The 27,384-nt window shown below is 38.5% G+C and overlaps 3 protein-coding genes across 6 annotated transcripts; 2 read left to right on the forward strand and 1 right to left on the reverse strand.

Annotated features, from left to right (window-relative positions):
* Positions 1–748: 748 nt before the first annotated feature.
* On the reverse strand, positions 749–9,528 carry abhd4 (abhydrolase domain containing 4, N-acyl phospholipase B). Of its 2 annotated transcripts, XM_034232114.1 has the most exons (9): positions 9,180–9,255; positions 8,646–8,700; positions 7,705–7,790; positions 6,907–7,011; positions 6,524–6,812; positions 3,913–4,094; positions 3,721–3,832; positions 2,719–2,905; positions 749–2,322 (listed from the first exon to the last, which is right to left on the reverse strand). In XM_034232114.1, exons 3-9 carry the CDS (start codon positions 7,742–7,744, stop codon positions 2,233–2,235), a joined length of 1,005 nt encoding a protein of 334 aa, XP_034088005.1. In that variant the 5' UTR covers positions 7,745–7,790; positions 8,646–8,700; positions 9,180–9,255; the 3' UTR covers positions 749–2,232. The 2 variants fall into 2 exon arrangements, with proteins under 2 accessions (XP_034088005.1, XP_034088004.1); XM_034232113.1 differs by lacking the exon at positions 8,646–8,700 and having other exon boundaries at positions 9,180–9,528.
* Positions 9,529–9,836: 308 nt separating this feature from the next.
* Positions 9,837–12,401, forward strand: dad1 (defender against cell death 1). The gene is made up of 3 exons (XM_034232115.1): positions 9,837–10,187; positions 11,443–11,600; positions 12,181–12,401. Exons 1-2 carry the CDS (start codon positions 9,977–9,979, stop codon positions 11,571–11,573), a joined length of 342 nt encoding a protein of 113 aa, XP_034088006.1. The 5' UTR covers positions 9,837–9,976; the 3' UTR covers positions 11,574–11,600; positions 12,181–12,401.
* A 2,466-nt stretch (positions 12,402–14,867) lies between these two features.
* On the forward strand, positions 14,868–23,578 carry pigr (polymeric immunoglobulin receptor). Of its 3 annotated transcripts, none has more exons than XM_034231974.1 (8): positions 14,869–15,053; positions 15,637–15,981; positions 18,848–18,929; positions 19,482–19,705; positions 22,615–22,696; positions 22,821–22,912; positions 22,998–23,044; positions 23,156–23,578. In XM_034231974.1, exons 1-8 carry the CDS (start codon positions 15,005–15,007, stop codon positions 23,237–23,239), a joined length of 1,005 nt encoding a protein of 334 aa, XP_034087865.1. In that variant the 5' UTR covers positions 14,869–15,004; the 3' UTR covers positions 23,240–23,578. The 3 variants fall into 3 exon arrangements, with proteins under 3 accessions (XP_034087866.1, XP_034087865.1, XP_034087864.1); XM_034231973.1 differs by having other exon boundaries at positions 14,880–15,053; positions 22,612–22,696; XM_034231975.1 differs by lacking the exons at positions 22,821–22,912; positions 23,156–23,578 and having other exon boundaries at positions 14,868–15,053; positions 22,612–22,696; positions 22,952–23,044.
* The last annotated feature ends 3,806 nt before the right edge of the window (positions 23,579–27,384 follow it).

A 27,384-nucleotide genomic window follows, 5' to 3' on the forward strand; every position in this document is an offset into this window, starting at 1 on the left:
CAGTCAACCATTATTTTATCCGTGTGGATATTTTTATTACATTTGGCTATACATATGTTTTCAATACATAAAATCTAATAAATATGCTAACCCCATGTAAAGAAAGCAGTCAACAGATATTGACGCATATATTTTCAATGTAAAAGTGGGTATGAGAAAATACCAAATAAAGACTAAAGAAAAAACTTGTATAAAACATTACTATAAATAAGAATAATTAAATGTTATCAGATATATAACATTAATTTGGGTAATTCTGCATTCATATATATGATGTATCCAGTCTCTAATAGTGTTACGTTATTATGCTGTGAGTGCTCTCATACTTGTTTGATTATGAAATTGTATATTTATATAAATATATATAAAAAAATAATATATATATATATATCTGTGTGTGTGTGTGTGTGTATGTCCGCATCTGTAGCCTGTCATTGTCTCATTATACCGCACTGTCAATGAATCAAAGTAAATATATAAGTCGTCATGAACACATCTGTCCAGGCTGCTGTGCCTCCCGTCATCATTAATGGACGTCTCTTTAAAATGACTGCTCAGAGGAGAGGAGTTCTCATTTCTCTAAGGGGGAGGGGAAATTAGTGAAATGAGAAAGGCCCTAGGACTTCCTTTCTTCCTTTTCTTCACTGCTGACAAGCAGAATCTTAAAGCGCAATGTAAAACAAAGGTCAATTATATTTGTTACTGCCCTCTACTGGTTGGGCTACAAAGTGCATCACATGTGAATTAGTAACAGTTTCTTAAATAGGCTTTTATTGTTTTCAAGATATAAAATACAAACGGCTGTTTTTACGATGGAAAATATATACGAGAAAGGCGGGGCTTAGAGAAGAAGAAACGCATACAGTGCTTAATGTCAGGCACATAAATAGTGTGAATAAGTGCCATGTGGCCGCTCCGTAACACAGTGATCCAGAGTGGTGTGCATGTTTCACTTAGTTAGAAACACAGAAATTGGCAACATAATTTAGCACTGAATATTGTAGTTCAATTATAACTCTGTATGACCACATAAACAAACAAATTGAGTCATGTTATAAATAAATCATCTTCTATCAAAATAACTTTTTTTCTCCAGCATCCTTTTGTCCAATTTTCCAAACTCTGAAGACAATTAACACAACACCTATCTTTTCTGGACCACACCATTAATACCACACTTCATGATTCGTAAGAAAAATAGTAAGCAATCAATTAACATGTTTCTTAAATATTCGTTACATACAAGTTTACATATACCAAAACGACAGCATGTCAACAATGAAAAAGAAAACCTTTAACATAGTATAATCCCTCGTCTTCTGCCACTAAAGGAACCTAAACGGGCCCCATTATGCTTATTTTCCCCATTTGATAAATCAGGTAGATAAGGCATGGAAAGCGATTTTATCAAAAGGTGCAAAGCAAGAGACAACATTAGATGTGATGTGGAGAAGAACATGGGTTAGCGAAATGTTAAAGATGTACGGGTTTTGTGCTTTTAACTGTTTTCATGTAATATCATTTTTTTATATGGCAGCGTTTTAAACTGCTTGTATAACTGACTGTTTTCTTATGTACATTCTATAACTTTAGGATTATATGTCGCCAGAAATGCACAAATGCCATATTCACCCTAAAAAAAGATAAAATGGTAGAGTTGGTTTCAGTAAAAGGAATTATGAAACACAGTGATGTCCTATTGTGTTTTGTATGCAGGTATAGGTAAAAAGTCATACTCTTTACTGTTTTGATTGACTTTGTGTGATTGATTATGGAGATGGATTTGATGTGTTTTAGTAGTTATAGTATGTAGAGAAATCTTTATTGCATTTTGAAATATAGAGTTGGTATTGCATTGTCAGTGGTTGTGAGCAGAAACCCGACTATTTGGCTGAGTGTGAGATATAGGTGTGCTGTCGCTTGTAAGAGTTTCGAAAAAGTAACTGAAATATGGATAAGCATTTGTTAGCTTTGCCAAAAATACAGTGAAATCAATAGAGAAAAAAAAGAGGATTGGCAGCTTATAAATGGCATGACAACTTCACTACGATAAAATCAATAACCTGTCACTATGATTCAAAACACAATTACATTCAAACTCATATTGAGCTACAGGAAGTTTTGATATGCCTCAACGCAAAAAAAAGAACACAGTGCTAAAACCAAAGTCAAACTCCTACACACTTTCACTCCTTTACGCACAAACACACACATACAACACACAAACGCATCTCAGTTAACAGAGTTGCATATATTTTCCACCACTTTGTTGAACTCCTCTGGTTGATCAGCATACACGTGGTGAGAAGCATCATCTATCAGCTGCACAGTGGAATTTAAAGGGAATAAAAGATAAACGTACGTAACCAGAACATGAACAGACCAGACTTATTGCCATGCAGTTGAGTGTCTTAATCAGTGAATAAAAGCAAACATCCATGACTGACCAGAATTTCATTATTGAATCCTATTAGATATTTGACAAGTTCTCATAATCAGTTTATCCTTCAGTTCTAGTGGACATTTGTGATATATTTGAGCAAATTCCCTCAAGGCGTTGCTGAGATTTCACCTTCCTGCGAATGCAGACAACGCGAAAACATAATGCCCAAAAGGCACGAAAAACAAATATGAATTAAATTAAAATGACTAATTTCAAACTCAATGGACCGTTTCAGACTCCTAATTGGATAATATCTCCCTCATGACTCTACTCACCAGCACGTTGGTGTGGGCCTGGTTCCTAATCTGGACCACTCTGTCCCCAGAGGAGCTGTCCACCCAGGATCGTGCTCCGTACAGCATGGTGAGGGGCATGGAGGGGGGCAGCTGGTGAACACGATCCAGCATGGGATTCTTGGCCCAGCCCAGAGACTCAGACATGGCCCTGAAACCCACCTCACCACTGGGAGGGGGAGTAGGATAAGGACATGGACAAGGTGGTAAAGGATTGGTCAGCTTTTTGTCAGCCTTGTGTGTAGTTATGTGTGCCAAAGAGGTTACCTTTTTGCAAACGTTTTTGCAAATGGAGTGTATTCAATCTCGCTTTTTTTAGTCATAATATCCCCTAAAAAGCTAGTTTCAACACATGCCAGGACTCACCCATTCACACACTGATGGCATATGCTAGCTTGCTACTTGGCTACCTGCACCATGGGTTAGCACACATTTACACACACAAACACACATTCTTGGTTCAGAATTTTGCCCAAAATAACATTTGACATGCCCAGCATCAAAACAATGATTGTTGGATGACAACTCAACCTCACGATCCAAAAACATTCTCATGCAGATTCCAGAAAAAAAATGCAGGCAAAATGTTCATGAAACTTGTTGTAAACGGGAAGCAAGAACCCAGTTCATTTTAGAAACTAAAACAAAAAATGTACACTTTTTTTGTACATGCTGAAAAGAGCATTTGTGTTGCATTCATCTGGTGTAGAAATAATAGGATGGACACGATTCAGACTGGTAAAATACATGTTACCACCACCCTTAATTAGTAGGCCCTGTTGTTTAAACGCTCTGAGCAATAAAATAGGACATGTCCTTTTATTTGTAGAAGCTAAATTGATTCCACATTTAGCCTAAAGCGTATGAATACACTAACATTTGGAAATGTATCCTGGGATGCACCATTTGCCTTGGAGGAGGTCTTTTGCTCTCATAGTTACATAACATAACAGTCAAATGTGGTTGAGCAGTGCTTTTGCTTACCTCGGGGTCTGTGCGTTACAGTGGTAGATGTACTGGGTCATTGTGTCATCCTCAAACAGATCTTCAAATTTCCTTTTGAAATCAGGACGGAATCTGTTCACCAAGCCCGGACCTGAATCAACGACACACTGTAAGATGGATGGAGTGTGAAATGGAACATCACAATGTTACCTAATCAATAAGATATCTTACCCCATGGGCCTGCTGCTCTGATGACAGCCAGTGGGTTGAATAGGGAAACCACAGCGGCAATAGCTTTTACCCAGCGCGGGAGGGGGGGCCTCTTGGTTACCTCTGATCCCTGACCCTCCTGGGTCTGTGGCTGGGGTCGCTCAGGGAAACCCCAGGGGTCCACCAGGATCAGATGTGACACCCTATAAGAGGACAATATATATTCATTTCAACTGACATTACATTTTTCTACAGTAAATGCATTTAAAGAAGTAGTGCGCTTTGCTGTCTTTGTGAATACTACCGCTAAGAGGCGTCATGATGTATGGCATTTTCTTATTTTGATTTTCTTTGCTAGCCAGAGAGCCAACTGGACAATATGGAGGTAGGATTTTAAAAAGAGAGAACCTGATAATAAATTGGCTTTCTTGCTGAGATTTGCTGATAGATTATATTGCAGACTATTTATTTCTTGGGCAGTTGAAGTCACTTCCTGGAGTCTTGGAAGGTTTCTAATTTCCCCTCCTCGACTCCTCGAATCCTCGGTCCTCCAGTAGTGACCTGGAAATGAATTTCAGCGCGCCATGTTGAAGGACATCTAATTTCTCTAAATGCACATCGAGGACCGAGGATCGAGCGTCGAGGAGGCTCTCTGGAGGAGCTCTAATCGAGGATACACTAATGGTTTCTCCGCGGATGCATTTCCGGCAACAGTGATGTTTCAGAGTCGTGACGCACGGTCGGACTCATCTCAGCCAATGACAGCTCTGCATGCATCCCCTGGATATTATTTAAGTAACTGCTTTAATCATGACGCGATGTTTCCAGTGAGAACAGCTGTGAGGTCCGTGCAGAAAGCAGAGCAGTGTGTATAATATATCACTCAGTATAACAGGCCTACTCTCTTTATTTGCTTTAGTTTAGTAGATATCTACAAACAAAGAGTCGATATTTTTCTAAGACCATTTAGTGCTTCACATAATAAAATACACAACGGCTGTATGCTGATATATATTATATGCTTTAGGAACTGTAGGTGTGTGTGTTGTACAGTGCGTAGATGCGGCGGACAGACGGGTCTCAGTTGGTTTGGTGTCCTGTGCTTACTTTTAATACTTGTAAATACAACATTTGGGCCGTAATTTCAATTCCCCATTTCAGCGACCAGAGAGAGGGGGGGGGGGGGGATATATCCAGTCTCTGATTGTGTTACTTTATTATGAGAGTGCTCTCATACTTGTTTGATTCTGAAATTGTATATTTAGATAAATATATGTGTGTGTGTGTCCACATCTGTAGCCTGTTATTGTCTCATTATACCGCACTGTCAATTAATTAAAAGTAAATATATAAGTGGTCATGAACACATCTGTCCATCAGACAGAGGGCTGCTGTGTCTCCTGTCATCATTAATGGATGTCTCTTTAAAATGACCGCTCAGAGGAGAGGAGTTCTCATTTCTCTAACCGCCTGCTGCTTCCCCTCCTCTCTCCTCGGTTCCCCTCCTCGAGTTCGCCGCTCGCATCTCCTGTGGGCGGGACTAAGACACGAGTCCACGAGTCGAGGAGGGGAAATTAGAGAAATGGGAAACCTTCTTGGTGCTACTGTGACAGCTAGAAGTGACAGCGACTGGCCTAAAAACAGTCTAGCCGTGATTTCCAGTCTTTGTACAAAAGCTCACTGGTTGTTTTTAATATCTCCATATATACACTGTACAAAAACAAGAAAGGGAATAAGCTTTCCTATATCCTGAAATGTACAAGTAACCTACACCAATGAAACCTAAATCATAACATTTTACAATTAAATGATGTCACATTTGAATTATAAATATATATTTAAAACACTAAAATCATAATAAAATTGATTAAGGGTTAAAATAAATCTATTAAAAATGATTGTCACTTAAAAATAATGTTGCATTAAAAACAATACTGTAAAACACACGAACAAATAAACGTAATATAGTTCTTAAAGGTCCCCTATTATACTGTTTTTCATCAATATATTATACGTCTCAGATATATACAAAACATGTCTCTGAAGTGTTTGGCTCCAAACACCAAACAGATCATTGCAGCATTACCCATAATCCCCTCTGTTTCAGCCCTGTTTCAAAAGTGCTGATTCTCTGTCTGTTACTTTAGATGAAAATAAGGAGCCCCTCCCCACGCCCCTCTGAGAGATATTTGGTTACAAAGAACACAATGGTGCTCTAGGAGGAGATTCAGGTGATATGGTGGGGGGGGGGGGGGGGGGGGGGGGGTTACCTTGGTTGGTTATTGGCTAATGGTTACACAAGCCAAAAAGTCATTATGACATCCTAAAGTGGCAAAAATCTGATCAGCTCATTTTCAGACAGGTTTTTATAGAAATGGATCAGGACAAAAAGTGAGCAAATCTTTTTTACTGAAACTTTCAGAATCTCTTTACACAGAGGGGACACATGTTGATGTATAACAGACATGAAAAGTGGATTTAGCATAATAGGTGACCTTATATATTAGATGAGGCTGGTTAATATATAACATGACTTATTCAATGTTCAGTACTTACTAAACCACTACCAGCTACAACTATTCTGTTCCCCTCATCATCTTAAGTTTAAAATGCATTCCACTAGTAATATTACCTAGTAGGGTACTGGATGGCGTAGGAGGTAGCCAGGTACCCTCCCAGACTGTGTCCCAGCAGGATCATGTTCTCCAGGCCTAAATACTCTCTCCACTGCTCAATAGAGTCCACAAACTGCTTCTCTGCCTGGGTAGCATCCGAGGGGAAGGAAGGCCTGGAGCTCCGGCCGAAGCCCAGGAGGTCAAAGGCGTAAACAGGCCGCGATCGACTCAGAGCGTCAATGTTCCGGATCCAAAGGCCGACCCCTCCACCGAACCCGTGGACCATCACCAGGGGAGTCTTCGGGGCTAGAGGAAAAAAGGACAGAAAGGAGTTTGTCGACGGTCTTATGATGCATTATTACAGCTGTTGTCTTGTGATAAACAAAAAGTAGGACGGTACCCTGTTCTGCAGTTTTGCGCACCCCCTTGTTGGTGAGGGACAGAGTCCATATTCGATCGCGGTTTGGCAGGGTCACAAACCGAGACCATACGTCATTCTGGATACCTGTTGTGACCACACATAGAGGAAGTGATTAGCTAAATATAGAGTGCAGAAATTACATTTCTTTGAAGGCCATCCAGGAAGTAAGCATAGAAAAGGCTTCTCGGACAAAAAGACAAAGGGATTTTTCCATTTGATTTCGGTATATTATAGATCATAAACTCTGTCGCAACCATACATTTACTATACTTGCACGTTTGTTCAGCAGGATAATCTCCTCATATTACAGTACCTACACTTTATTATTTTTGAAGCAAAATGCAATTGTCACAAGTAAAAAGCTTTAGTTAGACTTTAAAATAAATTACATCAAGGTCATATGACTTCACGTCACCACCGCTAAGGTAAATGCAGCTAATACTTGCCGCAATAACTTATCGTAGTCTTATTTAGTAACTTTTAACCTCTTTTTTGACACATAGAAGCATTAGACATTTACGAGTTGGTTATTTACCGACATATTTTATGTTGTAGAAAAAAAAAGTAAGCTTGTGTTAACCACAGATCTTATTTCAAGCATGTAACCACAAACACGTTCAATACATGTTTTTACTTCGAGAAGAGGGAACAAGAAGTGGTAAAATGCTAATTCAATTCTGGGTTTTAGGACTCATTCCTGCACCACTCTATTTGAGATCAATAAATTACATCAAGCTATAAATCAACAATCTGCCGTGTATGTCAAAACACACTTACATGCAAGAATCTTTGACTCTGCAGTCTTTAGAAGGGACATGGATGTTGGACGCCAGGAAGGCCACCAGCTCCAGACTGAACTTGGCCTAACGAGAGACAAACAGAAGACAAATAATGAAGAGATGGTAGATAGTAAAGGAATTATTCATCACGTGTTATCTTTGTTTCCATTGAGCAAACAGGCCAGGGACTAGTGTCAGACTTCACAGCCATCATTCTGTCAATCATAGTCATTGCCAACACCCACAGCAAAGGGGTGATAGGAAATATCAATCATGATTACCTCTGACTTCCTAAACCTTGTGCCTTATTTGTTGTATTGACTGCCTATGTTTAATAAAAACCACATACAAATGTTTCCACCAAATTATTCTGAATTTTGCCCGCCGAGTGTCACGTTGTGTTGGATGACAAAATATGTTCCTTCCAAACACTGCAATTAACCACCAAATGTTTTTAATTCAGAATTGTAAACGTTTAATTGCCATTTTTTGTACATAATGACGCTGTTGTTGTTTTAAAAAAAGGTGTTATGGCTTTGTGTCCTCATGTCTGTATTTTCTTGTACAAATGTATACCATAGGCATCAACACAGCACAACATGGAAAACACAATTAAAATGTCAAAAATGTCTTCTGTAAGGCAAACGGTTTAAGAGTAATTATCACTTAAATTCCAGGCAGTTTACTGTTCCATGCAAACACTAGGCAACACATACAAAATAGGTTATTGACAAGCTTTTTATTTCAGGAACGAAATGTGAAAGTTGGGTAAATTTAGCCCAGGTTGGTTTTCCCCGACCGACTATTTGATGGAGATAGAAAAAGCCATTTTCACATTTCAACCTCCAGCATTATACCAGGTACACCATCAGGGATTACACCTGTTCTGCAATCAACATGCAATACAAAATTACTGAGTCATCCTGACAATTGGCTCACCGTGGAGGGTCACTCACAGCTGCTCTTCTCTCCAGTGAATACAACTTACAAAGACCTGTTTGACAGGAGTGTCACAGTAAAGTAATCCCATTTTATCAGTAGCAACTCCTCTGGTTCAATAATAACCCTCATATCCCTGCAATACAGGTTAAAGTTAGCAATTCATCTATTTGCATTTAATTTACTAATTGTTTCCCCTTATTTCTGTCATATAAAGCCAACTGATAGTAGCAGTTGTGTTTTATTAGTATACTATAGTTAACTGACAACCTCTCTATACAATTATGTAAGTGAAATGTCACATATAACTGACCAAAACAAGAATAAGGAAATGTACTGTATTTCCTATTTGATATTGGTGTAATAAAACAGCACTATGGTATTGTAACACAGATCTTAATGTTTGACTAAATGTGAAAAGTTACATAATAAACAATATATTTGTTTCAAGTTGAACCATGATGTAATCAGAGTAGCAGTGTGCTGGAGAAGGCATTGGTAATCTCCGTCTGTTTATGTATTTGAATGACTTACTCTGTTTCACAATCGTTTTGCATCGGAGCTGTGGTAGTAGCAGGGTCCATTGAATGTCATATTCCGGTGACTACATTCAAGGAAATGAAATAACACGCTGCTCTGTACCTAGCCCCTGTATGCTAGTTTTTAATGTTTTGTAACTCCGTTCTTTAAATCAGCTGACCATGAACACAGATGGTCTATTGTGAGGATGCGTCAATTTCACAAAAAGCATCACTCATTCATCTTTCATAATACAAAGTCTAACGGGGCGTTCATAGTCAACATGAAGTTATATTCCTACCTCGCGAATTTGACAACGGGAGAGCTTTAGTGTTTATAAGCTAGCAACAGTCAAACGGACGGGGAGTATGTTTATACACAACATCTTCGTATGTGCTTGTGAAGATGAACTATATTTTGTGAAATTCAAACCTGAAAGACTTAACATGACTCGTATGATTTATGATGTGACGGTTGAGAAATTAGTTACACCGGGCTTTTGGGTCCCGGGAAAAATCTTGGGAATCGATAATGCAGTTGACAAAACCGTATATCGAAATACTGTCTGAGTGACCATCTTTCCTTTTTTCACAGCTCTCTGTAGCACGGTGGGAGGCGCCAATGGTCCCTTCTACAACAACAGAGCTCCTTTGCTCCAGCTTTGTTCTTCTCTTCGACCTACACGGAATATAATATGTGTAACACCAAGTCCGCTTCCGGTTTACGAGGACACGTCACTCATTCGACTGAGAAAGGGGACCGGTGCAAAACTCGTCTATTGACCCCATTTGTTCACATTAGACGGAAAAATCATGTCGAACTCAGTCCTTTCGGTGGTTTCACGGTTTCTAGAGGAGTACACCACCACGACGCCCAACAAGCTGAAGGTGGTGGATTCATATTTGCTGTACATCTTGTTGACAGGAGCTCTGCAGTTCCTCTACTGTCTGCTCGTCGGAACCTTCCCCTTCAACAGCTTTCTGTCGGGCTTCATCTCCTGCGTTGGCGCTTTCATTCTTGGAGGTAAATACTTATTCTGCAAATGTTGTAATGTGCTGGCAATGATTCTTATAATGCATCCATTTCGAGGGGTTTCAGTCAGTCACTGGACTTCCGGTCAATAAGTGAACGTGTGTGTCAATTTAAGCTAACCATGCTAACATCCCATGATTTGAGCTGCAGTTATATAAGAATTAAACAAATAAACGCACTCTCAGTATGAAAATGTAAACCAACTTTATCAAATAAACATTGTACATTATTTTGTGACAGCTTAAACACATGTAGTTTGATCACCTTACTGCAATAAAACCATACATTGATGTAGGTTAAGTTATCATATTGAGTTTGATCTAACATGGACGTTTTTTTGGTGCTTTTATGAAATATACTACGTTACACTGATGTTTTATTAAGAATATTTGTACAACTTCTGAACAAGTGAAACAATTATTTGCACAAGGCATTTGTAGAATACACAGCAGATTTGTAAATGTAATACATCCTGTTTACAGTAGAGGAGTTTTAGGGTCATTCTTGTTCTAATCATACTGTCTCTCGACACATATAGGGCTACTATCTATAAGCTGGAATACCTTGTCCTTGGAGAAATACAGGAAATTGCTTTAGGTCTCGTTTTAAATCCAGAAAAGAGAGACAGGACAAATGTAATAAATAAAAGAGGGGTTTAGAAACTATTAAACCTTTTCCGATTGAATACCAGGAAAACACACAAAAACAACTGAAAAAGGCGAAGACTTTAGTTTGATGGCATTTTCTCAAAGTTTTGTTGAGTTAAACACTGAGAGGAGAATCTTCTCAAGGTTTGGACAGGGATAAATCCCTCCTGTCCAATTCTCATATTGGATAAGCGTATACAAGAGAATGTTTAGCATGTGTCCATGATACATTTATTGTAATTGATTATTTAACTAGCCTGAGATTTATTGACTACATTTTTATTTTATTTTCATTTAAAAAACCTAAGTATGTGCTGTACGATAACAGTCACCTCTGTGGAGGTGTATATATGTATATGTATTGGTATAACTGCCTTTTTAATTTATATTTGAGTGTTGTATGTCTTGTAATAATGGACCAAGAGTCTCTTTAAATAAAGATGATGATATGTCTATCATAGTGCTGAAGTCACTACAAGTTTTAAAAAGTGATATTCGTGTTATGTTTGAACATTTATAAAAATAGTCTTAGTGCAATAAGTGTTTAGTTATGAGTCTAAAGTGCCATAATACTAAATTCTGCATGTCTTTTTTCTCAGTATGTCTTCGTATCCAGATCAACCCACAGAATAAAGCAGACTTCCTGTCCATCTCTCCGGAGAGAGCCTTTGCCGACTTCCTGTTCGCTCAGACCGTCCTTCATCTGGTCGTGATGAACTTCATTGGTTGAAACAGATGTGCATCTGCCTCTCAGAAGGTGAATATTTATATCACACATGCATTTCTCAGTTCAGAGATTTTTTGGGTTACACCTCAGAGGGCATTTTATGATTACTATGCTATTGCCCAAGTCTTGTGCAAAAACAAAACTGGTTAAAGTCATGATGGCCAAATAGTTTGAAGGAAAAAAAATGTGTAATGTGTTTTTTGACACATTTGAATATGAGAACATTTCTCTGCAAGATGTACTTTAGTGATTATAGCAAAGAGTATTTTTTGTCTACAAAAGAGGGGAGATTTAATTAACTTTGAAGTTGCTTATGTAGGTTTTTAAACAGATTGAATCAGTCGAATTAATTATGCTTGGCAGTTTATCACTCTGTTCTTATTCAACTCCAGATAGCATGTGGGATAATGTAGACTCCTATATCACTTCTCCTGGGAGATCCACATGATATCGCATATTGCTTTTTCTTTGCTAGGAAACATTGTTATTGAATTTTTCAGACTTGGGGCACAATTAATTCTGTTGTTTCTCATTTGCTTCTAAATATCTACTCCCTATAATCTCACTTGTTACTAACCCATTAATCTGTTTTTTCTTTTCTTTTTTATAGATCACAACGAGAAGTTACTAAAAACCCCCCCTCAATACATGGTGATTTTGTGCCACTGAGTCACATCCCATCATCAAGAATGAATTAGTTTAATCTTGTCACCCATGATGCAGTACAATTTAATAATGATTCATTTGTTGCATTCTTTTTTTTATTATCAGAATTTGTAAAGCATTCCCTTTTGCACTGAGCAGAAGAAATAAAAACCTCTCAAATGGTGACCTGGAGCACAATGAATTATTTATGACTTAAATAATAATACACTCTTAGTATCTTAACGTTTTGAATGAATGATTTCCTCCAAATAAGAGCCAACAGGCATAGTTTTTATTAGAAAATAGGATTGTACATTCATACGAAATAAGTAAATACAGGTTATATTTCTCATTTGAACATATACAAAAATGTTCCCTTTAATAAATAAGTATATGTCAATTAAAAACACATTTCATGAAACATCCAATGGTATACCCCCTAACCAAACTTGTATATTCATACTGTTGACTTATTACATCTTGGTATATTGGAACATAAAACGGAAATAATACAGTATATTATATGCATTTAATACATAGAATTAGATGTAAAATAACTCCTGAAAAATAAAGACAAATTAGATATTTTTTAAAAAAAGTTCAGAATTTGTACCAATATTTACATAACTTGTCAATACCAACAATATAATCAGCAAGGAAAGATCTCCATTCTCTCCTACTCTGTCTTTGTAAATATTGTTTCTTAAACTTAAGTATTTTACTTCATGACGTAGCAGGAATTTGCTGGTTAAACTTTTTTGTTGTGCCCCAGAAATGGCACCCTCTCTTGTACATGGAAAACAGACTACATTTAAGTCCTGAGCCAATGTGAGTCAGTGTGTGTAGCAAGCCTAGCATGTCAAGAGAGGGAAACTAGAAGGCATGAAAAACTGACTGAATAAAGTTTGCATTCCAGGTTTCTGTCAAAGTGACATCTTCAATCTCTTCCTCTGTTGGATTAGTAGCAGATCAGAGAGGAAGTACTGTACAAAATAAACACACCACATCCCTTCTGAATAAGAGTTATCAAAAAGTAGGGAGAGTGCTGATTCTGGTAACAGAGACTTAATTCAGGACATTTGGGACATTAAATAATGTAAAGAGTTGGAGACAAACATGTATGTTAACCAGTCCCTTTCCAAAGCTGAAAGGAAGGTACTGTATGAGAGCATCTCAGAGGATTATGGTAAGTTTTCGTTTATGTTCCGACTGCTTCTTTCACCGGACGACCATAAAAGGCTTGGCAGCCAGAGCAAGGGACTTAAGGGACACCGTTCACCGAGCAAATGTATTGCTTGGAATAATTGCTTGTTAATTCAGTGGTGTGAGGAGCTTACTCGGAAACATTAATGCCCCATCTACACGGGAACGCAAACGAACCAAATTCGATATCTAAAAAGTCTTCCGTTCACACGTATACTGCTCAATAAACGTGTCCCTTCACACGAGACCGCTCGACCCGCTGGAGACGCTGTAGTACATATGCCGGGCCTGTAAGTGGCGCTGTACTTCCGCCACAAAATACAAAATTATCGTATAGGACGTACACACGGAGCCGTTTGGCCCCCCAGAGCGTTCCGTCCACAGATCTATCCACCTTGGGACCCGTTATCGTTTTAGGGGTCCGTTTCCGCGGTTCCGTTACGGCCTCGTGTGAACGAACGGGCAATACGAAAGAGAAAAGTAGCGGATACAACCCGTTTTGTTCCCGTGTAAACAGCACCTAAGGCTGGACCCAATCCAAAGTTCCCAGGCATCGAAATCAAATCATTTCATTGTAGCCTTCCAAATCAATCCTCTGCATTCACGCTGGGAAGGCACTCACCATGTGGCTTATATGAGAATATTAAGCTGTCCCAACCTATTCATGTGGCTTTAGCTAATAAGCCTTTTTTCTATAATTTCCATAACTTTATAACACCTTGGATATTGTGGAATTTGGTTTAGTCCATACAGGAAGTGACTGAGAATGTAAAGTAAACAAACGTATCTTTTGGCAGAAATGCAACAATTTGCCCCCTACTCCTTAAAAGAGGAGAGCTGATGTCATATAGAATATAATTCCTTTATTGTCATCGCACCAGGTACAATGACATTTAAAAAAGCAATCCTCGCAGTGCATTTCCACATAAAACGAAAAAATATATATCTATATAAGCATAAACACACATAAACATATGCTCACACATCCATACCAACATGCATACATGCCCGCACATAATTTAAATACAGTTTACAATATAAAAAAACACAGGGATGATATTTGGCATCTCTGATGTCGATCAGTCAATAAATTAATAAAACTATTAAAAAGTAGTGCAGTTGCAAATTGTTACTGTGTGTGTGCTAGTTCAGTGTTTGACGGTGTTCAGTTCTTGTATGGCTCTGGGGTAGAAACAGTTTTTCAGTCGGTTTGTCCTTGATTGAATTGACCTGTAGCGTCTACTGGAGGGCAGAAGAGCAAACAGGAAGTGTCCAGGGTGTGAAGAGTCTGCAATTATTTTGCCTGCTCTGTTGAGGCAACGTTGGCTGAAGAGTTCCTCCAGAGAAGGCAGTGAGCAGCCAATGACCTTCTTCACACCATAGAATTGTGGTTAAATATTTATGCTACAGAAAGTGATAATAAGTCATAAAAGTATTCCTTACTATCTAACTGGCACTTACATGGTTAACATCTGGAACATCTGGACCCTGCTCATGGTCACATGACTTTGGGTGATATTGCCTTTGCGCAACTTAGTTTCTGTTTTACAGAAAGGAGATTCACTTGGAAAACCTTGAAGTGAAACATGCTGAAGCCCTTTCTACTCACCCTCAGCCTGTTACCATGGATCCCAGGTAAAAACTGAGCTCATATGCTTGAAGAAAATTGCCTTTTTTTGCAGATTATGATGAAAAATAGTTCTTAGGATGTTGTATATTCCATGGCTTCAACAGTGTGCTTCAGGCAAATGCACATTGGCAATATGCTGGAATGACAACTATTGCTTCACTTCCCTTTACTATTTTATTACTTTTTTGTGTTAATCATTTGCTGAATACAAACTATAAAGGCTGGTAATGCTATTTTCCGTGGCAGCCAGAGAACGCTTTAGTGTTTTGTTTTTTAAATCTTCTAAGCTTCTGTTCTGCATGCCCCTTAGCAAAGAGTATGTTTGATGTTTATTTTGTCAAGGCTCCAAATGCCTGTTATATTCGTCCCCCCGACTCTCTATTATAGAGGGGATAATCTAGTTTTAAAATATGGAAGAGGAAGTAGAAAAGTGTTTTGTTAGAATGGAAAACAAAACCATGAATGTGGTACAAGTATTGCTCAAGGCCACTTTTACCCGGCCGTTCCTCAAAACGATTAGAAACCTTTGAGACATGACTGACACTCCAAAATAGAGCTCCACATTAAATAATCTACACTTTCCATCAGTTTTCCTCTGCGGGACAACCACCGAAGAAGAGCTCTCAGTCATGGAGGGTCAAAGCCTCACTGTCCCGTGTCACTATGAGCCCCAGTATGCCAGCTATATAAAGTACTGGTGCCGGGGAAAGATGAGGGAGTTCTGCTCCAGCCTAGCTCGGACCGATGAGTCCCATTCTGCCAATCCGTCTGAGAAGAAAGTGAGACTCTTTGACGACCCGGTGCAGCAGGTGTTCACTGTTGCCATTAGCAACCTGATGGAGGAGGACTCTGGGTGGTACATGTGTGGCGTGGAAATTGGTGGCCTGTGGAGCGCTGATGTTGTCACTCACAAAAACATCAAGGTCATTCATGGTGAGTAATGGATGGATTTTAAATGTGATCTATCCCCATTCAAAAATGATTTTCACATATGATAATAATGTGTACTTATCATGTGTTATATCTGAACATAGCACTGTATGATTATAGCTGTAAGCACCAATACATAATTGTAATGCTTTTTATAACAATATTAATACTTTTAATCACTGACACTGTTTTTCCTTGTTTTTGCAAGGATCTAATGTATTATAATTCCCTTATGATACATTCTTATCACTGTTTATGCATTATTATTCAAGAATTTCCTTAATTAAAGGTGGGGGTAGGTTTGAGAAACCGGCTCGAGATACACTTTTTGTTATATTCCATGGAATGCTCTTAACATCCCGATAGCAATGAATATGCTTTTACAAAAAATAAATGTCAGTCTTCCATCTGTGCACACACTTATCTCATGCCCTCATTGGTCATGTGCGCGTTCGTGTGTGTTGGAGGAGGGGCTCTGTAAGGAAGTGGCAGATTTGTTCCGGCTGTGTATTTTCAAATTCTAGCGCACTCGAGCTGGTTTCTCCAAAATTACCTACCCCACCTTAAGTACAAAGCATCAAATGACCATGTTGAGCAATTCATAACCACATATTAATCCATTATAACGCGAATGATAATGCAATAAAGCAATGTGAAATGTATGTTGGTAAATGTAAGCAGATTATAATGCATTATAAATAAATGTATAATACAAAGTATAGACATACAAAGTGTTACTGAAAACAAAATCATTTCAAATGCTTAGATTACATATATGAATAAAAAGTATTTATATGAATACATATATATATATATATATTTAAGTTTGTATTATATGAAAGGTGGCTTATTATGCAAAATCCACTTTTATACATATGTGTCCCCTCCGTGTAAAGAGATTAAGAAAGTTTCAGGAAAAAATATTCTCTCTCTTTTTGTCCTGAACCATCTACATAAAAACCTGTCTGACAATGAGCTGATCAGATGTTGGCCATGGTGTGATTTCACAAAAACATTTTTGGAGCCTCCCTTAACAAAGTCGTAAATCAGTGTAGCGCCAGATGGGAATAGACAGCAGCCGGACCTGCGCATGCAAGTTTTCTCTTTAGGATAGTCGGATGTTTCTCTTTGCCCTCCAGAGGGTGAAAAAATAAGTGTGAATGCCTTCTTTTCTGTGGGTAAACAAATTAATCAAGTCTAGGCTCCTCCAGTCTCGACAGGAGTCAGCTGAAAGGTCATGCACAGTTCCAACAGTGTAAGATCACAGTGGCACACACTATTAAGCCGTATTTTTAAAGGTTAAAAGTCTCAAAAATGCTACAACTGCTGTCACAAACTGGATGAATGTGAAGTATTTAGTTAAAGGAGGATGAAAGCGTAATTAAGGAGCACTATTGGAGTGACTTTGATGGTTATTGGACTCAGGATGAATTCATTTGGATTCCCGCTGTATGAAGAAATGAAAGGACGGCCAGGAAGTGGAAACAATTCACAAAGGGATTAAACTGTTTAAAACACATGCTCAAAGTAAACCGGATTTTGCCGATGTGTTGATGTGGATTCAAAAATCGTAAATAATCTACAAAATGGAGGAGACCGATCTGATCGGAGCAACTGTGACAAATAATCCAACTGAAACCGGCATGGACAATGACTATGTTTTAAAAATGTGCTTATGCAGACAAGCCTGGTTTGGACACTTTACGGGCAGAAGAAACATTTCTATTAAAGAAAAAAGTATACATTTCTGTCTTTTTATGCCTTTAATATAGCTAGGCCTACTAACTTGAATTTTTATTAAAATTAATTATCAATTATTTTTTATATTTTATTGTAATGTAGAGACAAGGCTTTTAGCGTCAATCATGTATTGCGTTACAATTATATGTAAAAAAAAAAAAAGGGGCTCCCCAGGTTGGGAACCACTGATCTAGACAAATCTCTCCAAAGGGAGACTTATAAACAGCTGAATACATGCCCATAGCTTCTGAGATCACATGTGCAAATTCAGGCTACCAATTGCCGTGCATACAAAAGGGACTTTGTATCTTTTTTCCTCCTCAAAGCAGGAACTCTATCTTCTAAAGGTGAGAGCTCTGCACAGGGTGATCAGAATAGTCCAATATGGCCTTACCCTACTTACAGTATGACCTGCCTATTTTCCTACAGTGACAACTTGTCAAATCTCAACAACGTAGGTTATTGAGGTTCCATTATACACATTATGGAGTTTTTGCGCGGACATTGTTGCACCATTGGGAGGAAGCTGAACTTTTTACCGAAATACTAGTAATTTTGCATCAGTTCACCTTAAAGGGGCCCTATTGGGCTTTTTCTGGTTTTCCCTTTCCTGTAGTGTGTTACAATATGTCAATGGTCTGCAAAGGCTAAAATCCCAATGTTTCCTCCAGAGGGAGTTTCTGTCCCGCACACTCACCACCTGCCTGAAACGCCTCCATTGAGCTAATTTCTTTACTTCCGTTACATAGTGACATCACTGTAACACTCGCGCTTCTATTGGCTAGTGCTCCAACACTACATGAAAGGGCCGTGACATCTCTGAGCAGTTGACCAATCACAACAGAGCTGGCCAGCTAACCAATCAGAGCAGACTGGACTCTGGTTTTAGACAGAGGGTGAAAAGAGGTGCTGCAGCACAGGCAGTATGAGAAAAATAAAGACCTTTTTGAACATTAAAACATGGAGACAAGTCACAGTAGAGACACAAAATACAATTATGAAAGCTGAAAATGAGCATAATAGGGCCCCTTTAATATCTGTACGTTTTGGGTCGGTTGCCAAGTCCCTTAAGTCAATGATAATGTTTTTTGTTTTAGACACGTTCATCAAGTTTATTCCTTTCCTGCAGGTATGACAGTGGAGAACAGCCGCCTGAATGAGGAAGAAGGGAGTAGTGTCACAGTTGAATGCCAATACAGCGAGAGATACAGGTATTTTATTGCCACATGCATCATTTTACAATTGTGTCAGCTGTATTTACCATCAGACCATGTAGAGTCCTCACTTTTAAGTCGACATTTTCTAGAGCATCAGCAAAGTTAGGAAAGATTGTTATTTGTTCAATATATTTTTATATACTTTTAGTTATTGATATAGTTTGTCTATACATGTTAAAAACACAAACTCTTGTTTTACATATAGTTACAAAAAAAAGGGTAAAGTGTGTATGTAAAGTTAGAATAATGCTGATTGAAATAGTTAGCATACTTCATGAAGGGCAGAAACACAGAGGGATATTATATATAAATATACAAACATACATAAATACATACACACATACTCATATACATATTCACACCTAAAGATAAGTTCATACATGTGCATACATACAGTAAGTAAAATAATTAAAAACAACCAGTATACAGTGAAGAAAAGAAAAAACAGATTAATATTTTGGCCCTACTTCAATTTGTTCAATATCTGCCATTCTTGCTAAACTGTGATGGACAGTCGCTGACTTCCCTGTGAATGTTTGCCCACAGAGAGAGTGAGAAGAAGTGGTGTCGGAGTGGAGACTGGAGCTCCTGTCTGTTGGCGGGATCTGAAGGGAGCAACGACTCTTCAGTGTACATCAAAGATGACAGATCTGGGTCTTTCACCATAACCTTTAAGAAGCTTCAGATGAGGGATACAGGCTGGTACTGGTGCTCTGCGGGACTTCAAAAGATGCCTGTGCATGTGCAGGTCAAACCACGACCCATGACTAGTAGGTTGACAAATACAAATGAATATATCAAGTTAAACTTTATATGAACACAGAATAGAATTTAAAATTCTTCTTCTCGTCTACAAAGCCCTTAATGGGCAGGCGCCATCTTACCTTAAAGAACTCATTATACCCTACTGTCCTATTAGGACATTGCGTTCCAAGAATGCAGGGTTGTTGGTTGTTCCTAGAGTCTCTAAAAGTACAATGGGAGCCAGAGCCTTTTCTTATCAAGCTCCACTTTTGTGTAATCAGCTTCCAGTTTGTGTTCGGGCGGCAGACACTCTATCCGTTTTTAAGAGTGCGCTTAAGACCTTCCTTTTTGATAAAGCTTATAGTTGATAAGAGAATCTAATAAGAGTGCATTGACGTAGACATGTTGTGCCTCTTCACCTATACATTTGAATTCTTACTCTTTTCCCTTACTGATGGTATAGATGTAATTTGGTTGTGTGTGTAGACGGTGGAAGCAGAGAGAAGCATACACATGCCTTGATCCCTGCCGAGTCGACGCACAACTGTTGATTGGTGTCAGTGCCAAAAAAACTTTTTAGGACCAATGCGCTCATGGTATAGATGTGGCGCATACATCTTAGTTCCTACTCTTTTCCCTCAACCTATCCTAAGGGAGTGCATGTACGTACGTAGACACGTTGTGCCTCTCCACCTCTGTTCCTTACTTGTTACTTGCTACCCCTTTCCATCAACCTATCTTAAGGGAGTCCATGTACATAGACACGTTAGTTTTGCTGCTATAGGCTTAGACTGTTGGGGGACACCTTACTTCTTCCTTCTGTCTGTCTGTACCTGTGTACTCTCATGTTCCGAATAACCCAGCTTCCCCCAAATTTATTTTTGGTGACTATCTACGCCGGGATCCTGAGTCGTGGCTGATCCTGTTGCTGTGGTCCTGTGTCCTTGATCCTGAATCATGTGTCCTGGATCCGGAGTCCTGAGTCCTGGATCCTGAATCCTGGATCCGGAGTCCTGGATCCTGAGTCCTGGATCTGAGTCCTGGATTTCGAGTCGTGGCTGAACCTGTCACTGTGGTCCTGCCTGACTCTCATCATACTACTTCCCTGATGGCTCCCACAGGATTGTTGACATCCTCTTGGATTCATCTTCTTCTTATAGACACATGCATTTCCAAACATTTGGTCTACCTATGATGTAAATGTATTATCTCTTCGATTCACACACGGCATCTATTGCACGTCTGTCCGTCCTGGGAGAGGGATCCCTCCTCTGTTGCTCTCCCTGAGGTTTCTCCCATTTTTCCCTTTAAACTGTGGGTTTTCTCTGGAAGTTTTTCCTTGTACGATGTGAGGGTCTAAGGACAGAGGGTGTCGTATTGTCATACTGATATTCTGTACAAACTGTGAAGTCCACTGAGACAAATGTAACATTTGTGATATTGGGCTATATAAATAAACATTGATTGATTGATTGATGAAGGAATGTCTGTAATTCATTATACACTTCCAATGTATTATTATCTGCGTAAAGAACGGTGTAATTATGAGTACTTTATATCAATAATCATTAGATATTTTTTCAAAAGGACATTAAAGATCAAGTATCATAATGCTTTATAACTGCAGTTGATTCACTGACCCTTATAATTTGCCAGAATCATAGTGTATTCTTCTCTAATATTTGTAATACATTATAATCATTTTAATGATGACATGGTTTGATTTAGTAAGTAGTAGTAGTTACTAAATCAACTTTTTGTTGTGTTGTTCTGGCGTAGATTACACTTTACTCATAACACATTATTTCAGGAATTATAATGCATTGCAAAAGAGATGTATGACAACAATTGGAATTGTACACTATAATCCTTGGGAAAAAAGGCAGTGAGAAACCAGCAGTAATGTATTCAGTATTAAGTGTCAAAATATTGCAATTAATGGGAATCTGTTGGCGAGTCATTTTGAGAAACCAAAACAATGTGCTGAAAGACACTAAATGTATCAAGAGAACCTAAATAGTTGGTTAATAATTCTCTGTGAGTGTTCCACTGTGAGAAACCACATTCACATGTGTACTTGTACCTCATGTCAAATGTATAATACACTGTTTTGCCCATAAAGTTGGACACATTTAGTTTTCAGGCACATTCCTCTTTTTATTTCTATTTACACACACAATTTATGGGCCAGAGTGTATGTCACATTTAAGCTTTAATATGTCTAAAAACATCTCAACCTATAACATATATATATTGTTAGGTTGTACACTAACAATATCCCCAATGTTTCCTATCGCTTTCAAACTTAGAGAAGTCCGTCATTTTATTCAAGGTTATGGTCCGTCTAATTTTCTCGCCTTTAATATCGACGTATCCCATTGTACATGGTAAGCATTGTGGTTGTCTGCCAGAAGTGATCATACCTTTCTCTGTGGGTTACTCAGCTGCTAAGCCATGAACCCCACCAAGCCAACCTAAATCTGACAAGATCAGATTTCAGCCTGCGATTTCATTCTGGGAGACTTCTATTACATGTTGAGCCTAGTCTGTGGATATCACAGAAATCAGTGTACTGTGGCCAGTTGTTGTTTAGATCTGACTTGCCAATTGAACCACCAAATTGTTATAAAATAGTATTTAAACTAGGCATAATAGGTTTGAAAATAATCACAATAATGTAACTATGCTGCCTTTTTCCCCACGTCATATTGCGGCTGCTGATATAAAAAGCAGCCGAGAGCAGCTTTGAAGATCAATATGTGTTTGTGACAGATTGCAGGGGCTCATGGGTATCCAGCTGCACAAGGTATCGATTATCACGAGTCACTTATCAAGAATATTGATCTTAAGAACTCTGTGGATACTGTTACAAACACTCTTTTTCTTATGATAGTACATACTGTTTCAGCTGTACCATCTCTTTCTTTCGCAGCAGTGTCTGTGACATCCCAACCTCAGACTGTTGCAAATCCTCCTCCCCCCAAACCCATCACTAAGGAGTCGTGGAGCGGTCACAAGTAAGAGTGAAGCACTACAGTCAATGAGAAATCTGTCATCATGTTGGACCTCATGTTAATATGTTGCAATTCAGGCCTGGGCTGCTATCAAAGCTGCTCTGATAACTGTGTGTTTGTGTCTTAGTTTTAGTCACGTCTTGGGGTCCTTGCTGGTGTGTGGTTCTGTAATCCTTGTGGGTTTAGCCATAGTGGCGAGGAAGTGGTGGAAACGGCAAAGTAAGGCAACTTCTTATTTCTTTGAACATTACATTTTAGCAGTATCAAGCCACGTGGCTTAAAGACCCTGAATATCCATTTCTAGAGGACCCTGTGCTGAGACAACTTAATGGGATGAACGCAAGGCGAAATGTAAGCCCCCGTTATAATATCTGTCACTATTTTATTGCACAAAATATAAGCACAATTATCAAGGATATGCTTTAACGATTATTGTTTAATGTATCTTTCTGTCTCCCACAGGAGTACAGCGATGTGGGTTGTGACCTGCAGAATGCTACTGTCGTTTTCCTTAACAAGGATTCCCAGGACGTACATATGTGCTGAGCTTTGTCAGTGCAATGTTTTATTACTGCTCTTTGGGCTGAATGTATTTTCTTGCTACTTCACTGCACACAGCAGATACTTTACTTTGAATGTCTTTTAAACATGCCAGCACATTTAAAGGCGCTTATTAATATTTTTGGTCAGATGTACTGTACGTACTACTAACAAACCTGGGGTCATGTTATATGTTTTATAGTATTCTTTTTATGGAATGTGGGGAACTTTTGCAAATTGGTTGGTTACATTCTAAAGTTTAACACATTTCAGTTGATTAGGAAGTTTTTGTTATTATTTTCATAAATACAATTAAATCAATAAATACATATTTGATTGATTATTTTTCTGGATTGGTAGAATGCATTATTTTACATATCATTTTCTTTTTTTAAAGTTTTGTGGAAAGACATAGAGACAGTGTTAAACCTGCAATAATTGATATTCGGAAACACACGTTACTCTGAATTCATCTATAGATTTAAAGCTGCATATTTAAACATAATATTTCAAGGGAAAATACTGACTTAACGTAAGTAACTATCTGGGGAAGTTGTGAGGTGATGTGTTTTTTTGTTTTATCCTTTTCACCTGCAATGCCTTGGTAAATGCATGCAAATTAGCGCATTTTAATTAGGCCTAGTTAACGCAATTTGCATATCAATGTGGCGATTGTGATGACGTAATTAGATACACATTTGACTGTATTCACCTGTAGTGTCTCCCCTTACACTAAGTACAGTAGCCTGTATGCCCATGATAAATTGCCTTAGCTAAACCTTGAGCTAATGTATCCAGTAGCTAGTAGCCTACCTTAGTTAGGCCGAATTGTTTTTGTCTTTTGGCTAATTAGCTGTAAACTCGAGGCACTGGCAGCTTATGCTGCAGCCACACGGAGACAAAACGGGTCGTATCCACTACAGTTCTCCATCTTATAGACAGTTCGGTCACACAAGGCCGACAGGGAAACGCAGATAACGATAACGGGTCCCAAGGTGGTATGGGATATGATAATTTCCTGATAACGATGACGCAATAGCCCCGCCTCTCCCCACCTCTGCTGCTCACTGCTGTAACATGGTCAGTAGCTACTGTCAGTAGCTACAGCTACTGCTACTGACCATGCTACAGATGTTAGTGCAACATCTACAGCTCCTCTACCACAACCATCAGCAACAAGTGGACATGAAGAACTACATGAACTACATGTTGCTAAATCCACCTCAGAGAATAAACAGAAGGGCAACCAGGCAACCATGGCAACCATGCTCGGGGGTCCTCTTCGCTGCTTTTGGTGTATTTTGTTGCGGAAGTACAGCGCCACTTACAGGCCTGGCATATGTACGACAGCGTCTCCAGCGGGTCGAGCGGTTTCGTGTGAAGCGACTCGTTTATTGAGCCGTATCCGTGTGAACGGAATACTTTTTTGATATCGAATTCGGTTAGTTTGTGTTTCGTTTGCGTTCCCGTGTAAATGGGGCCTCAGAGAATCAGGTGAGCTAAAGGACTCTCTGAGTGTTTAGATAGTTAACTTAAGTCTAAGTTATCTCAGTCGGTCTGAAACGGTGTGGTCACGAATTATGTAAAAGATTATTTCCGAGGCACACCTTCATACGATCATTATAGTTATTAAAAAAATAAGACAATAAATGAAAAACAGTTATGAAATACTATATGACAGTAAAACAAGAATACAGTTTAAAAGGGGAGTGATTTGTAAAATATCCATAAAGAAAAAGAAAATCTGTTTACAGTTGTGTTTCATATGGGTGTTGAGAGATGTATAGATCTCTTCATGTTGCTCTCACAGTGCACCAGATTGATGCTTTTAACTTCAATATTTAAAAAAAAAAAAATCTTCCCTGGGGAGCATGCCCTCGGACCCCCCTCTAGAATGTTAGGTCCACCCACTTTACCTCTGCTTACAACTATATGCCGCGAGCTGATTATCGAGCCTTCATTGTAACAGTTGCGGGTGTACTGTGTACTGTATGTGCGTGTGGGGAGTGTTGCAGTAGAAAGTTCCACTGTAGCCTGGTACCTTAATGGGAAACCCTACATGTTTGAGCACCCTCTATGAAACGTCAAGCTACCCCACAGCACCCCCAAAAGAAAATCTCTGGTGCCGCCACTGTGGGCTAAGCCCCGAATGTTTCCAGGTCCAGGAAACGCCCCTGGTAGAGACTAGAGAGCATCGGAACTTCACAGTCTAATCTCCCGACCTGATATTTTTATTTTGTATTCAATCAATATATTTTTATAGGGAAACTGTGCACAAACAGCAGTAGATATATATTCATTTAATTAAAAAAGAAAAAAGGGCACTTTCTCTGGAGGAAGAAAAAGAGCATGGGCTCAAGCCCACTTTGATGTCTATGTGTGCACGAGCGTGAGTAGGGCTATAGACAACTTAGGCCCATGTTAGTTTTATTATTAATCAAATCAGATTGACCAGAGTTTTCCACATAACTATGTATTGTATTTGAGTCAGGGCACAGTAAAAACAATACTCTTCAGGTCTAATGATTACACTGGTCATGCACACTAACTGCCCCTGGTTTTAAAACAAATTGAGTCCTGCTATGGGAATTGGTGTCAGTTCCAAACCGCTGTTTGTTGCACAGAAAACAGTCCAACATGGATGAATAATGTGCTGAAATGGTTCATCCTGTCCGCGCAGAAACCACATGGGAATGACAGTAGATTTTCAGCAATTGTTGGTAACTTAGTAGTACTTGAAAGAAGCTTTTATTTCTTTCATTGTACATAATTACATTAAATGATTATATTCTATTCTATTCTAGACTGCAGTGTTTACTTCATGAAAAGATATTGAAATGGCTAATTAACGGATTTCAATTCAGGCATTTATACCCGTTCCCTTTGACAGAAAACTTGTGTTAGCAAATTCAAACCAAAAGAAAATGTTTTGAAAGTTGCTTGTTATGAACTGAGCAAATGAATACAGAAACCATATGAAGTAGTTCACAAATTAACTCTGAAAGAGAACAGCCCTACATTTCATGCTTGAACTATTTGTTCTCATACTGAACCTCAAACGACGTGTTTGAATTCTAAATTGAACAATTTAATGAGACGACCAAAACTGCTGTGGAACACACCAGAGCTTGGAAGTCTTGGTAATAACTTTGTCTTGCCTTCATTTGACGAAAGGACCATTCTGTTTCTAGTGATAAAGCCAAATGAAATTATATATTCAGGGTCCTTTGTGTTGTCATGTTAGGATGTTTGAACTCATGTCCGACCTATTTCTTGCTTTTCAAGACATTTCGTCATTTAGGTCAGAACTGCCGCAAGAAATGTAGAGATAACCAGCTTTTATTTTATGTTGGACATGGATCTACAGGAACGTAATTGTTTGAACCCTTTTCAAAGTCATGTGTACATTTATCAATAAGTACATTCCGCACAAACTTCCATGATCTATTTCAGAGAGCAAAACACAATCTGCTGCATCATGTCAAAGTCATGCTATGTAAATAAGGGTTAGGGTCGTTTTCATTTCAGTTCATCCCATTACAAGGAAACTATTTTGTATGTCATAACATTTAAGGCTGTAATTGCTATTTACATTGTGAACTAAACATGGTGCAGTTCGCTGCTTTCCCTCCTTAATGTAATACTTAATTTAATACTCACTTACTCATTTACCAAGGAGTTTGTCATAGTTTGAAGATTTGCAGTACTACATGTACATCTAAATAAGAATGGTTAATACAAATTACATAAAAAGATACACTTCTTTAGGGAATCTCCTTAAACTAAAAACTGTCTGTGTTTGGTGCCCCATGATTTGGTGATGCTTTATGAATTACACAACACCTCTGTTTTATTCTATTATGTTCTATATTTATTATTTTCTCCTCCATTTATTTTATTCTACTCTATTGTTCTAAATATTCTTATGTTCTGTTCAATTAGGTTCTAATCTATAATGTTCCATTATTTGATATGCCATTGTATTCTGTTATAGTATGTGTGCTGTCCTTTTATTTTCACTCTTTTGTGAAAAGAGAATATTCTCTATTCAGCTCCGTTCTATTTCATTCAAACTGTTCTATTGTATCTTCTGTAGTTGAGTTTCACTGCTGTGACGTGACTGTGACTATGTTACAGTGACTCATTAATCT

The sequence above is a fragment of the Gymnodraco acuticeps genome, unplaced genomic scaffold (genome assembly GCF_902827175.1).
Source record: "Gymnodraco acuticeps unplaced genomic scaffold, fGymAcu1.1, whole genome shotgun sequence".
Taxonomy (NCBI): domain Eukaryota; kingdom Metazoa; phylum Chordata; class Actinopteri; order Perciformes; family Bathydraconidae; genus Gymnodraco; species Gymnodraco acuticeps.